We start from the raw sequence: 15,002 nt of genomic DNA on the forward strand, positions 1-15,002 counted from the left end.
ATTTTCTTATATTGTTGTGTTTTCCTTTATGTAAGCTTTATATAAAGCGCCCTGAGAAAGCAACTTTTAAAGGCGCTATATAAAATAAATGTATTATTATCAAAATCCTTCTGAGATGGATGACAACATCATTGTTTTCTCCAGAGCTGCTTTACAGCTGAATTAAACTTCTTTCATAATTGATGATCTTTACACAGTAGTTGAATGGAACTGAATCACATTTCAGGGCTGGTTTACAGCAGAATTGATCTCTGGACCATCATTTAACCATTAAAGCTGTATTGATATTGCATATAGTTCTACTTAAATTAAGGTGATTTGACTTGAAGATTTAATTATGTTTATTTAATTTCATAACAAAACAGGTCTTTATGATCTGTTTCATATATGTGATTCATACATGAAAATATCATGTAGCTGAATGTAGCAACATTGTTGGTAGCCATTGACTTCCATAGTATTTATTTTTTCCATTCTTGGCTACTATCAACTGTTTGGTTACCCACATTCTTCAAACTATGCTCATTTGTGTTCAGCAAAGAAAGAAATTCATACAGGGTTGGAATGATATTAGGCTGACTAGATGGCAGAATTTTCATTTTTGTTCCAAACCTGTATGACTTTCTTTCTTCTGTGAACACAAAATAAGACACTCCCTTTAATGCAATGACAGTTTAGTTATGTTGCATTGGATTGGATTTTTTTTCTGCATAATTTTTTTCCTGCATAATTTCAGATGATCAAAATCATCTTTCCACTGGCTCCGGGGCTGTTGATGATGTCTTCATGAGCCTGGGCTGCTTTATCAAGTGTATACTCAGGACCAATGACAGGTTTCAACCAGCCTGTCTCCATTCCTGCGAAAAGAGCTGTGGCACACTCGGATGTTTCCTTCTGTGAAAGACAGATAAAGAAAACCTGTCTGTATCTTACTATGAATCCTTTGCAAAATAAAATTTCTCATAGGTGATGATGAATAAATACATGATATCCCAAGCATAAATTCTAGAAAGCAAGAAAATGTTAAATATGTAATGTCAGGAAGCCCACCGTACATTAGTTGCATTGTATAAAGCCACACCAATGATGCTGGTCTCTTTCATCATGGTGTCTCTGGGGTAGATTTCAATAGGGCCTCTAGAGCCAACAATCTGAAAGGAAGAGCAATATGATGAAAACAAAAACAAAAATGTTCAAAACACTTTACAAACACAGGGTACTTACAATAACTCTGCCACCAAAGTCAAGCAACTGAAGATCATTACTGAGGTTGACGTTGGACAACATCTCAATAATCACATTCACGCCTTGTCCACTGGTAGCATTCTAAACACAAGAGACCAGCTGAAAAATCGCCACCTTTATTTTTATAATCACAAACTATTGGTATATAAGTATATCCATGATAAAGTCAGATTAGACTGTGCAATGTGTGACTTACACTACCATTCAAAAGTTCAGAAAGTTTTTCAGAAAAGTCCTCCTAGTCATCAAAGAATCATGAAAAATGTATCACAATTTCCACAAAATTATTAAGCAATGACAATAAGAAGAAAGTTTTTTTTGCTCATCAAATTTCTTAACGTGTAATGACATAAAAAGATTAAACAACTGAGACATAAATAACAGTTTTCATAGACAATTGTTTAACTGAAATGGAATGATGAGTCCACCAGCTGCTTTAAGTACTACATTAAATCTCATCTTAATAAACTCTTTAGTTTATTAAACCCTATTCGGATGGTAACTGTTTCTCATGGGGACACATGCTATTTTCAGCATTTATGGGGGTAATCAGTAATTTTATTGCCATCCGAATTTAGAATGTCAGTGTTCATTTCTCACCACCTGGGTAAATTTATTAATAAAATAATAAATAGGATTATAAAGTTAGGTCCATATATATTTGGCACATTTTTTGTTATTTTAACTGCTGACCAAAAAAGTTATATAATGAATGTGGCCTTACACTCTGAGGTTTGAGGGTATTCTCATCAAAATTCTCACAAGGTGCAATCAAGGCCATATTAGATTTTGCCAAAAAACATCTAAAAAATCCAGACCACTTCTGGAAAAGCATTCTTTGGATTGCCAAAATTAAGATCAACCTGTACCAGAATGACTAAAAAAAAAAGTATGGAGAAGGCTCATGAACAGCTCATGATCCAAAGCATACAACATCATCTGTGAAAAATGGTGGAGCAGTGTGATGGCATGAGCATGCATGGCTTCCATTGGCACTGGGTTACTGTTGTTTATTGATGACGTGACAGAAGACAGAAGCAGCTGGAAGAATTCTGAAGTGTATAAGGACATACTCTCTGCCCAGATTCCATCAAATGGAGCAAAGTTGATTGGGCAGAGCTTCATAGTACAAATGGTGATGACCCAAAACATATAGCAAAATCAACCCAGGAGTTTTTGAAGTTAAAGAAGTGGAATATTCTGCAATGGCCAAGTCATTGCATCAATCTCCTGATTTTAACCTGACTGAGCATGCATTTCACTTGCTGAAAACAAAACTAAATTCAGAAAGACCCACAAACAGACAATAACTGAAGTCAGCTGCCACTGTTAAAAATTGCTGTTAATTTATGGCAAAATTTCAACAGTATAATCCTGTTACGTTCAAAAGTTTTTGTGAAATGACGTAAACACAATATAATGGCATTTTAGTGTATTTATTACTTGAAGAAAATAAAACATTACTATCCAGTATTTTTGTAAACTGCAGTGAGCACGTGGGGACTTTCATCGGTCTTGTTAACAGGTTCGTTCTCCTTTGCTTTGCACGATTTCATAGACAAAATACGTTACATTTGCTACCACAACTAATCTGTGGATATCGGAAGTAACACTATCTTTTATTTGCTCTTTTCAGTGATAAACGCGCCAAATACGACATCATCGAGTGCAACTGGATTTCTGACTCTGTGACTCGGAATATATTATTCCCAATTACAGGGTGAGTTTCATTCGTCATGGGATAATTCTTATGCAAAATTAACTTTTCAAACACTGTTGCATTGAAATCACATTGATGTCTCTGTAACACGCTGAAATGACCGTTGTTGTTCGCTAATAGGCTATCAGTCTGCAGAATTCGCTAAATCTCCACCGTTTGAAAAAAAAAAAAAACCTGAACAAACTCAACATTTCGGTGTCATTCTGATTGCAAATTTGGGTAAGCATGTTCTAGTATGACATGTTTATTCTAAGGGGGAATTTTACTGTTGTGCTTGTTTTGTTGTTTGTATGTTGGTTATGTTTTTGCATCAATCCAAGTTGGTTTTGTAGTTAAGTGATAGTCATAGAATACTTATTAGCTGGATTTCTGAATCGGAAATCATAAGCTTGGAGCAGTTAAAATGTAAACATGAAAGCAAAGTATAAGAACCAATGTTTTCATGTGTAAAGCTAGCATGTTTGAAATTGAGTTTTTATTTAATAAATTAATAAACTAAAATTTTAAGAGTTTGGAACATGAGAGTGAGTAATTGATGAGAGGGTTTTATTTTGGGGGTGAAATAAATTTTACCCCTGCTATTTTACAATACACAATTTACAGCATACACATTTTGACTTAAAGGTTTGTCCAGACCAGGCCATTTTGAAATGCTTTTCTTATGCTAGAAGTGCAGAACTCTGTGACCGTTTAAAATTATTTTAATTTTCCTTGCATTCATTTGTAATCTAGCAATGTCAAATTAATGTTATGTCAATGCTGAAATTAAATGTGAATTAAATTAAAACATTAAATGTGTTTTTCTTTTTAAAGGTTCAGGTAAAACCCCAGGAAGAAGAATCCAGCACTGGTTGATCAACCTTGAGGAGCACATCATTTGTGATGGCATCAAGCTGGCTTTTCTGACTGGGCTTACAGCTGATTTTTCTACGTACAACAATTTCAATCTTCAATACCAAGCTGAAGACGCATGCATGTAATGACAGTACTGTGTTTATCTGAGGTGAATGTGAAGAATTTTGTTTAATTTGGCTGTCAACTCAAATAGTAACTTGTATTTGTCATCTCTCTTGAGGTTTTTCACCTGTTTACTGCTACCAAGGAATGGTAAATAAAAGACAAACAACTGTTCCCATGGCTGTTTATTGAGTGAAATCCAGTTAAGATCTTCATGTGGAGGGACTGTCCTTTTCAAGTGGGGAATTGCACAAGAAGTAGATCAGAACTTGACAGTGAAAAACCGCTTCTGAGGACTGGAGAAGGACCAGAAAAGTGACCACACGTGTCCATAGAGACAAATAAAGACTGTTCCCGCCCTGTTGCTGTGATTGAAATGGCTGATTCATTACTGTTGGAGCAGCTAAAGACCGCAAGGACATCAGCGAAGCGTCAGTTTTCCCGTTTGACCAATAATGTGCTACGAATGCATACAATGATGTCAGAAGAGGAGCTCAGAGACAATTTTAAGAAGCTCACTGAAGAAGCTGGCAAAGTCCTGGAAGCCAACGATGATGTAGAGGGGCAATATATTGAAGAAAGCTCTGATGCAGAGGAGTTGAGTGAGCAGCAAAAGAGGGACTTGGTCAAAACAGCCAATGAGTGTGAGAAGAAATTGGAAGAGCTAAAGGACCTCATACAAAAGACATTGTGGGGCAATTTCGGGGAATATGAACTGACACAATCAATTACAACAGCAGAGTCGCAAGCAGAAAACGTGGGAGCTGTGGACCCAAGTAAAAACCCAGATGCATATCTCTTCATGATCGGACAACTAGAGAAACTTGTGAAGGCTGCGAATGAGGTGCATAAACATTGGAAGTGCTGGGCCCCCCCAGCAGAGCAACAACAGTTCCAGAGTCGTATTAAAGGCCTTGAGACTATCCTGCCAAAACTCTCAATAAGACAAGCAGACTTTACAGGGGCACACGTCAGAGAAGAAACCAGCAAATTGAGTACTACTTCAATCAGTTGTGTGGCCACACCAGCAATTAAATTAAAGCCAGCTGCCCTCCCAAAGTTTTCTGGCATCCGCCGAGAGTTTCACCGGTGGAAAAAAGATTGGGAAGCGCTCCAGATGCAGGGAGAACCTACTGGATCCAAAGAGGTTAAAAAGTTCCAACTTCTCAACAGTGTGGATGAGAAAATAATACGAGACCTCCGCCTTACAACTTGCATAACTGCTGAGGAGGTGTTCCGGGTCTTGGAGAACCGCTTTGGAAATAAGACAACTATAGCCCTTGAGATAGTAGAAGAGCTTCAAAGACTCCAAGCAGTTAAAGGTAACCAGCCCAAGAGGATTGTTGAGCTTATTCAATCTGTAGAAAAAGCCCTGGTCGATCTGAACGAGCTTGGCAAGACCGGTGCAATAAAGAACCCTCTTGTAACAAAAACAATAGAGAGTAAATTTCCTGATGGTCTGAAGAAGGAATGGCTTCTTCATGTAGCTGGCAAAGGTGATGAAGCGGAAGAAGACAAGCGATTTGATTACCTCCTCAAGTTTCTTCAAGGTCAAGAACCCATCAATGAGAAGCTGGACCAACTGAGAGAGGAGGAACCAAAACTAAAATCTGAACCTCGGCAAGCTCGAACCAGAACCTCCACCCAACTAAGCAACCAGGCTCAAGGATGTGTGGTCTGCGGAGATGGCAAGCATAAGAAAAGGCTATATTTCTGCCAAAATTTTCGCACGCTTAAGCTGTCAGAGAAAAGAAATGCTGCCAGGAAGTTGGGAGCCTACAAAAAATGCCTGGAAATTCACAATGAGGTTGACCACTGTAAATCAGAGTTTCTGTGCAGGAGGCCAGACTGCATAGAACAGCGTGCTGCAGAACACCACTATTACCTTTGCCCGAGAGCTGGTACGTCCAAAGGGAATGTCGTCCAGGGGTCCAACAACAACAGCAAAGTGGGAGGTGACACAAGAGAGTGTTACACCCAAGCCCAAGAAGAATTCATTAAAAGTCTCTCACCTGAACTTGCAGAGAAGTGTCGCAATGCCTTTTGCAACACTATAGCCAGAACCTCTCTTTTGTCCAACCAACTCAGTCTTCTAGCAGAGAATGGAATAGTAGAGTGGCCAGTCATCATGATGCTCTTAGAGGTCACAGCCAATGCAGGACAAAATGTTGGGACTTTGATCGACCTGGCATCGGATACAAACTACATAACTCATGATGCAGCTGATCGTTTGAACCTTAGAAGTGAAGCCATAACCCTTGTTGTCCACGGTGTGGGAGGAATGAAAGTTCAAGTTACCACAAAACGGTATCTCCTAAAGATCCGGGTCCGCACAGAGCAAGGCAACTTCAGATCCCACCAACTCCTCTGCTATGGTTTGGACAGCATTGCAGATATCCACAAACATGTGACAGCCAAAAGACTCCAAAAGTTCTTTCCAGATGTCCCCCAAAATGAAAACTTGTGAGACCAAGACAGATACAGCTTTTGATAAGCCATAAGGAAGGGCGACTGGTCCCACAGAAAATTTGCACCGTTGGGGACCTTGTATTATGGGATGGGCCACTGGGAAAGACAATTGCAAGGACACACCCTGGTCTGTTTGAAGAGGCTACAGTTACAGCACACCAGTCCAGAGCGCACTTCGCCAGGTCCATGAGAACAGCAGCATGGATGTATGAAGAATATATCTGCACCAAACCTGCCATCAGGTCTTCTTATTCTGCTATTACCACTCGGGATTTTATGGAGTGGTGGAGATGGGATAGCATTGGCGCCCCCTGCACCCCAAAATGTGGAGGATGTCACTGCGGCAGTTGTCAACCTGGTGGCAAAGAAATGACTCTGACTGAAGAAAGGGAGCTGGAAGTTGTAAGTGGTGGCCTGACTTATGTTGGTGCTGATGACCACAGTGATAGTCCACACTGGCATGCAAGATATCCTTGGCTCATGGACCCATCTAAATTGCCAAACAACAGAAAAGCAGTGGAGGAAACCTTCCTCAGAACAGAGAGACAGCTCGCCAAAGAACCACAGTGGAAAAAAGCCTATGGTGCTCAAGTCCACGAAATGGTTGACCGTCGGGCTGCAAAGAAGCTGACCAAAGAGGATCTAACCAACTGGAATGGACCTGTCTGGTATATTAGTCATCTTATCGCACCCAACCCCCACTCTGTTACAACCCCGGTAAGACTTGTCTGGAACAGCAGTCAGAAGTACAAAGGCCAAAGTCTTAATGACCTTCTGATGAAAGGCCCTGACGTTCTCAACTCGATCCGAGCTGTCCTCCTCAAGTTCCGCCAAGGCTCCTTTGCCGCTCTAGGAGACGTCAGAAAGATGTACAATTCTGTGTGGCTCGAGGAGAGGGAAGTCCATCTACACCGGGTCTTGTGGCGTGATTTAGAGGGCGATGAGCTAGAAAAATACGCCATAACCAGAGTGAATATCGGGGACAAGCCAGCAGGATGCATAGCACAACTTGCCATGAGGGAGACGGTTAACCTGCCTCAATTCAGCCACCTCACAGATGAATGCCAAGTATTACATGAGCACAGCTACGTCGATGACATCTTGACATCCCACAACTGCCGTGAAAGACTCGAAGTCATTACAAAGAATGTGGAGCTGATTCTAAAAGCAGGAGGGTTTGCATTGAAGCCTTGGATTGAAGTCAACTTCTCCAGGCGGAAGAAAAAGATGAGACTTGGGCAAGACTTGCTGCTAGAAGTACGAGCACAGACACCAGACCCGCTGACAAGACGTGAACTGCTGAGTCAAGTTGCTGGTTTGTACGACCCAGTTGGCCTGACAACGCCAGCAAAGCAAAAAGGGGCTATCTTGGTCCAAAGGGCGTTCCAAGAGGCAAAACCAAAGTGCAGCATAGTTAAGGACACATGGGACCTTCCCCTTTCAGAGGAGCTCCGCAAAGATGCAATTGGAATTTTTGAGGAGTACGTCCAGCTAAGCAAAGTAATGTTCCCAAGAGCCATTACTCCACCAAAGGCAACAACTGAACCAGTCGCTGTCACTCTTTCAGATGGCAGTGAAAGCTCCTATGGTGCTGTCCTCTACCTGCGGTGGAACTGCAACAAACAAATAACAATTCGACTAGTGGAGTCAAAAGCAAAGCTGACACTTCTAGACCAGAAGGGGGATGCGGTCAAAGCAGAACTTTGCGGCACAGTCTTTGCAAGCTGCCTGAAAAAGTACTTTGAACAGCATACCCAGATCCAGATAAAAAGGTGGTACCATTTGTTAGACAGTCAGACTGTTCTTGGAGCTATCCAGTGTGAAAGCTATGGATTTCAAACTTTCTTCGCTAATAGAATTGGAGAGATCCAAGAGAGCACACGGCTACAGGACTGGTGGTGGTTCCCTGGACCACTCAACATAGCCGACATTACTCGAGGAGCTGGGCCAAAGGAACTTGATGCCCATTCAGAGTGGCAGCAAGGGCCAGAGTTTCTTCATCTTCCAGAGAGCGAGTGGCCAATTATGTCTTCAAAAGATGTGTCTGCGACAGCTTGAGAAAGCATTAACAATATGCAAAAGAAGTCATTCGTGGCAGCACTCACCAGAGCCCAAGCGAAAAGAAGTCTTCCAAGTCTTGCGGGACGACTTCCTGCTGGTGCAGCTGTCCTAAACTTGGTGGATGAGAGGCACTTTAGTAGCCTAAAGTGTCTAATCAAGACTGTTGCTTTTATCTGGAGAGCCACCAAAAAGTTTATATCTGCAACAAAGTCCATTGAGACCCCAAAGTGGGAGGTGATTCCAACAAAAGGAGTTATCACCGCCACAGAACGTCAAGAGGCTATAAGAGACATCTATCTTGCTGCTCAAGAGGGGGTAACGTTTCCAGCTACCACTACAGACCGCTTGGTTGTGTACAGAGAGCCAGAATCTGGGTTACTAGTCTGCGGTGGGAGAATCCATGGCTTCAGGGAGGATGGCGGTGCAGTTCCCCCCTTCTGGCTTTCAATGCATGGGTCTCTACTTTATTGGCACGGGAGGCGCACGATGAGGGTCATGAAGGCGTGGCTGCAACCTTGCTAAAAATGAGGAGGAAAACCTGGGTCGTCCAAGGGAGGAAAATTGCCCAAAACGTAGTGGAGAACTGCCTTTTCTGCAAAAAGTCAAGAGCAAGAAGGTGCAAACAGGTAATGGCTGACCTACCTCCTGAAAGAGCCATACCTGCAGCTCCGTTTGAGTTCACTACAGTCGACCTCTTTGGACCATACCTTGTCAAAGATGACATCAAGAAACGGGTCTCAATGAAAGTGTGGGGTGTCGTCTTCAGTTGTATGGCCAGCAGGGCAATTTATGCAGACCTGGTCAACACAGTGTCGACAGAGAGCTTCTTGCTGGCTTACCAACGCTTTACTGCAATGAAAGGGCACCCAAGAAAGATCTGGTCCGACCCGGGGACAAACTTCATCGGCACCAAACCTGTCCTAAGAGAGCTCTACCAGTTCCTGGATGCTCAGAATAGAACTTCAATAGAAGAGATGTCGGCTCAAAAAGGTACCAAATGGGAGTGGACAATTCACCCTGCTGACTCACCTCAACGCAATGGGGCTGCTGAAGCCGCTGTCCGCATTCTCAAGAAGGCACTGCAGAGCCTGGGCAACAACACTGGCCTCAGCTACAGTGAGTTTCAGACAACACTACAACTTGCTGCAAACCTTGCCAACGAATGCCCAATAGGTGCCAGGATGCAGAGCCACGAAGAAAGCGTACAGTATGTGTCACCCAACACACTTCTCCTGGGTCGAGCCTCTTCAAGCGGTGAGATCAGAACATTTGACTTTGCAAACTACCCTTACAAGAGACTCCGAGAGATGCAGAACCAGGTCAACAAGTTCTGGAGGTCTTGGAGCCAGCTTGCCGGCCCAAACTTATTTCTGAGAAGTAAATGGCACACTTCACATCGCAATGTTGCTGTCGGAGATATTGTCTGGTTGTGCGACCAAAATGCAGTGAGGGGCCATTTCAAGCTAGGACGGGTGGTGAGCGTCAATCCAGATGCTAAGGGCATTGTTCGAGACGTGAACGTCAGAGTGGTCCAAAGCTCCTGCCTTCCTGTCACAAAACCCGCACTAAACCGGCCATCGGCCAAAGTCCTGAAAGAAGCTACCCAAACCACGGTCCTGCACAGAGATGTTCGACGCCTGGTTGTCTTGCTACCAGTTGAGGACCAAACTCAGAACTGACCGGCAGCAAGCAGGTGCTGATTTACGATCTTTCCATCGGTTCCCGTGGGAAGATCGAGTGGGAGGTGTGCTGACAAACTGCCCGGGAGCTCCTCAGTGGTGAAACTCCTCCTTCAATCAGTGGTGAACCAGGTGGAACAAATCTTCTAGGCAATCTGAGCGTGCCAGTACCTGGCTCTGTTGTTGTCTTTAGACCGCAGTCAAAGAAGCATTTATAGCACCACAAGACCAAGGAAACTTCATCTTCGTCATCAAGGTGACTGTGTAAGACCAAGCCCTCCACAAAACTGTGAAGGACAGCCGGTAAGCGCCATATTGGCCATGTTTGGTTAGACTGACTTAAGCAGTGCAGTGCTAATGGTATTCTGGAAGACACAAACTCTTAACTCTTGTTGAGTTTGATAGGACCTTTGCAGTGGTATTTGTAATTTCAAATGTTATTTGTGGGGTATAAAGGAAAAGTAAGAAAAGCCTAATTCATTGTTTGACTAAGAATGTGTTTGAAATGGTTAAAAGTAATTTAAACTTTGTAGAAATCTTAATAAACCAAGTTCTTAATTCAGTTAAAAAATGTGTAGTCTAAAAATATTTGGCTAAAGATACTTGGTTAAAAGATAAGAAAATATACATTTTGAAAATTAAAATGCCAATTGATTTGTTTTGGTTAAGCATATCTAGTTGTGGTTACAATGATACCTTAAAATAATTATTTACTATGAAAATACTGCTTAAAAGTGGAAACCTTGTATTTTATAATGACAGTACTGTGTTTATCTGAGGTGAATGTGAAGAATTTTGTTTAATTTGGCTGTCAACTCAAATAATAACTTGTATTTGTCATCTCTCTTGAGGTTTTTCACCTGTTTACTGCTACCAAGGAATGGTAAATAAAAGACAAAGAACTGTTCCCATGGCTGTTTATTGAGTGAAATCCAGTTAAGATCTTCATGTGGAGGGACTGTCCTTTTCAAGTGGGGAATTGCACAAGAAGTAGATCAGAACTTGACATGCATTAAATAGAGAAATTTCCTATGAAATATTTGATCCCCAGTGAGCAGTAGGTTAATATGTCAAGAAAATAAAATGTCCATCGGTGGTGAGGTGTTGGTGGAAACCTTGAAAGGAAGCAGATTCCTCTAGAACCCATCCTTCTTTAACATTAAAACGATGATGTGCATATGTTACAGTTCTATCAGACATGTCTGAAATATTAAGGTATAATATGTGTTATGTCAATGCTTGAACAAAGAAAAAACCTTTAATCTAGACTTAAACAGCCCAAAAGATATTCATACGTTATTTGGAGTAATCTTTTTGGTAACACTTTAGAATAGGGAACACTTATTCACCCTTAACTACAACTTTTCCCTCAATAAATTCCTAATTTGCTGCTTATTAGTAGTTAGTAAGGTAGTTGTCAAGTTTGGGTATTGGGTAGGATTAGGGATATAGAATAAGGTCATGCAGAATAAGGCATTAATAAGTGCTTAATAAGTACTAATAAATGGCTAATATTCTAGTAATAAGCATGCTAATAATCAACTAGTTAAGAGGCTCTAAAATAAAGTGTTACCATTTTTTTCCCCTCCACACTAATTCTAAACACACACATCTGTTTTTCAGGTGGTTTATCGGGAAGTTTACCCAGAAAAAGAAAACCGTGACTTTATACAAGTATTACACACCACAGACCACACATACACTCACATCACACATACATCACACACACATCACACACATATACATATATACACACACTCTCTCTCTCACACACTGACACAGTCTCTTGATCTCAATTTCTTTTTTCAGGTACTCAAGATTAACATGAGATTAGGTGAAACTGTGTATGCTATGTACCCTTTAATAAACAGTAGCCAACTGTAATTTTACCCAACAGTAAGATACTGTTAATTCTACAGTAACTTGCTGGCAACCAACCGGCCAGTTCTTTACTGTTTTTTAATAAGAATTTTTTTAACAGTGTGCAGTTAAACTCCTTGAATTAAAGCTTAAAGCCTGCACTTCAATTTCATTTTGATTGTTTTATTTGTAAATTTTGATCTGGTTGCAAACAGAGCCAAAATTATGAAAATTGTGCCGGTGTCCAAATATATATGGCCCTAACTGTATATTATAAAATAGGCTTGAAATATTAATATTTTTAAATACATTTTACAAAATAAGAATAAATTTGTAAATAAAATTCATTTTAGAATTCAGCAGGCAATAATGTTACTGGCCACGTGAGCAGTGCTTTCCTGGGTTCATAGGATCACAGAACTCGCTTCTCCTCTGTGAATAAAGTGCCATCCGAATCCATGACTTTTATCACTGAGGTGCCATGTACATTTCTTTTTACAGATGTCCACACGAGAAACAATTACCATCCGAATCGGGCTTTAGAAAGATTTGCCAGTTCTTGCTGTGAGATGTTACTTCATTTATCCACCAACACACCTGCAAGTTGGAACTATGGAACATCTAGGGGGTATATGTTGTCAAAAGTGTTGTCAGAAGTGCTCCTGTAGCTCAAGTGGTAGAGCATTGCGTTACGAAGCGCAAGGTTGGGGGTTCGATTCCCCAGGAACACATGATAGGTAAAAATTGATAGCCTGAATGCACTGTAAGTCGCTTTGGATAAAAGCGTCTGCTAAATGCATAAATTTAAATTTAATTTAAATTTAAAAGTGGTCTGGCATTATAGGGATGATCAGTTTCTTTCCTGTCTCACTGTCTTAGGTGTATTATATTACGAACATTGCAGTTTATTGCTCTGGCCACATCTGTAATCCTCATGCTTCCCTGAAGAAGGACTATAGCATGTTAACACAGGTAAGCAGGAACACTGGACAGCTTTCTTCTGGTGATTTTTTCAGAATCAACAGAAAAGTCTTTTTAATGTCCTATAGTTATTGGAGCAGTGACATTTATTTTCTTCTGCCTGTAAACTGTTAGTGTATTGAGGGCTGTTCCACAGGTGCATGTTTATGGATCATCAAAAAAGCATGGAAAACAATGTTTAAACATTAAGAAATCAAACATACAGAGATCAAATAAAGATCTGTAAAGCTTATTTGGATTTTACAAAATTATCTTTAAAATACAGTAGGCTTTCCTGAAAAAGGGACTTTTTTTTTTTTTGCCAAGTTCATATTCAAATAGAAAATCATTCAAACAATAATTATTGTATTAATACACTCATAAGGCTTGGCTTGCTAGAGTTTTTGAGCATTACAGATTCTGGTTTTAACCTCCGGTCCAGGTTTCAGAGGAGGTCAGGGTGATTTGAGTTCAGGGCTTGCACAGCCTGGGGAAAAAGCTGTTGAGCAGTCTGGCAGAGCGGGCTCTGATGCTCTGGTACCGTCTTCCTGATGGTAGGAGCTGGAAGAGACTGTGGGAGGGATGGGCGGGGTCCTTCACGATATTGTTGGTTTTGCTGGAGCACTGTGTAAGGAAAATGTCCATGATGGAGGGGAGAGGGGCACCGATGATCTTTGCAGCTGTGTTCACTGTCCGTTGGAGGGTCTTGCGGTCTGCTGCACTACAGTTCCCATACCAGACAGTGATGCAGCTGGTCAGCTCGCTCTCTATGGTTCCTCTGTAAAATGTGGCGAGGATGGTTGGAGGGAGACTTGCTCTTTTCAGCCAGCGGAGAAAGTGTAGGCACTGTTGTGCCTTCTTTGAGAGTGACATGGTGTTGGTGAAGTCCATCACAACCTCCTTTGTCGTCTCCACATTGAGGGACAGGTTGTTAGTGCCACATCATTCAGCCAGCTGTGTCACTCGCTGTTGCTGATGTGACCTACCACAGTTGTGTCATCCGCAAACTTGATGATGTGGTTGGAGCTGAACTTGGCAGTGCAGTCGTTGGTCAGCTGCGTGAAGAGCAGTGGGCTGAGCGCACAGCCTTGTGGGGCACCTGTGCTAAATGTGGTAGTGCTCGAGGTGTTGTGGCCAACACGGACTGACTGAGGGGACTGACTTCTTCCAGTTAGAAAGTCTAGGGGCCCTATTTTAACGATCTAAACGCAAAGTGTAAAGCGCACGGCGCAGGAGCACTCAGGGCATGTCCAAATCCACTTTTGCTATTTTAACAATGGAAAAACAGTTGGCGCACCCAGGCGCATGGCCTAAACGGGTTGTCCCTATTCTCTTAATGAGTAATGGGTGTTTTTTGGGTGTAACATGCAATAAACCAATCAGAGTCTTATCTTCCATTCCCTTTAAGTGCCAGTTGCGCTCGTGCCATGACGGATTTGCTATTTACACGGCGGAATTTGGCAAGCACAAAGACAGAACACGTCTCCGAGATAAAACGGGGCTGCTCGTGTGCGAGCAAATAGATAGCCTAATTCTGATACATGCGATGACTATCCATTATGACATGTAGGCATTTTTATATTTAATTAGCCTACAAAAAATTCTTATGCATTGCAATTCTTTAATTTTTAATATTTGGCATGTTTGTGTGCTGTGCGTCCCTGTGTCCCTGCGTGTACTCGCATTGTGGACCCGCCTATACTAACACGCTCTTTAAATAACAAAGAAAAAACACTATTCTATTTCTAGTCAGTTTTCAGCTCCTTAAAATAGCAATGCGCCTGAACACACCTCTTTTTTAGACCAGCACCCCCATGGGCGCACAAATGGGCATAAATGCATTTGCTAATTAAACGACGTGGTGCTGGTCGGGAAAATGCGAACGGCGCTGGCCTGAAACTAGCAAACACACTTGCGCTGCGCCTTGCGTCACATTGCGCCGGGTGTATGATAGGGCCCCAGGATCCAATTACAGAGGGCATTGTTAAGGCCCAGCAGGTTTAGTTTATTAATGAGCTGTTGTGGAATTATTGTGTTGAATGCTGAGCTGA

At 41.7% G+C, this 15,002-nt stretch overlaps 1 protein-coding gene across 6 annotated transcripts in view; it reads right to left on the bottom strand.

The window, feature by feature from the left end:
* Nucleotides 1–323: 323 nt before the first annotated feature.
* cryz (crystallin, zeta (quinone reductase)) overlaps nucleotides 324–15,002 on the bottom strand; it is a 32,290-nt gene continuing 17,611 nt past the window's right edge. For 5 of the 6 annotated variants that reach the window (XM_042719283.1, XM_042719282.1, XM_042719284.1 and 2 more), the window contains 3 exons: nucleotides 1,225–1,326; nucleotides 1,056–1,151; nucleotides 324–894 (listed from right to left, as the gene is read on the bottom strand). In XM_042719283.1, coding sequence (XP_042575217.1) covers nucleotides 733–894; nucleotides 1,056–1,151; nucleotides 1,225–1,326 — 360 coding nt within the window. In that variant the 3' untranslated portion in view covers nucleotides 324–732. The remainder of the gene's footprint in view (nucleotides 895–1,055; nucleotides 1,152–1,224; nucleotides 1,327–15,002) is intronic. The other variant, XM_042719285.1, reaches the window with a different exon arrangement.

This window comes from Cyprinus carpio, chromosome B2 (assembly GCF_018340385.1).
Source record: "Cyprinus carpio isolate SPL01 chromosome B2, ASM1834038v1, whole genome shotgun sequence".
Classification (NCBI taxonomy): domain Eukaryota; kingdom Metazoa; phylum Chordata; class Actinopteri; order Cypriniformes; family Cyprinidae; genus Cyprinus; species Cyprinus carpio.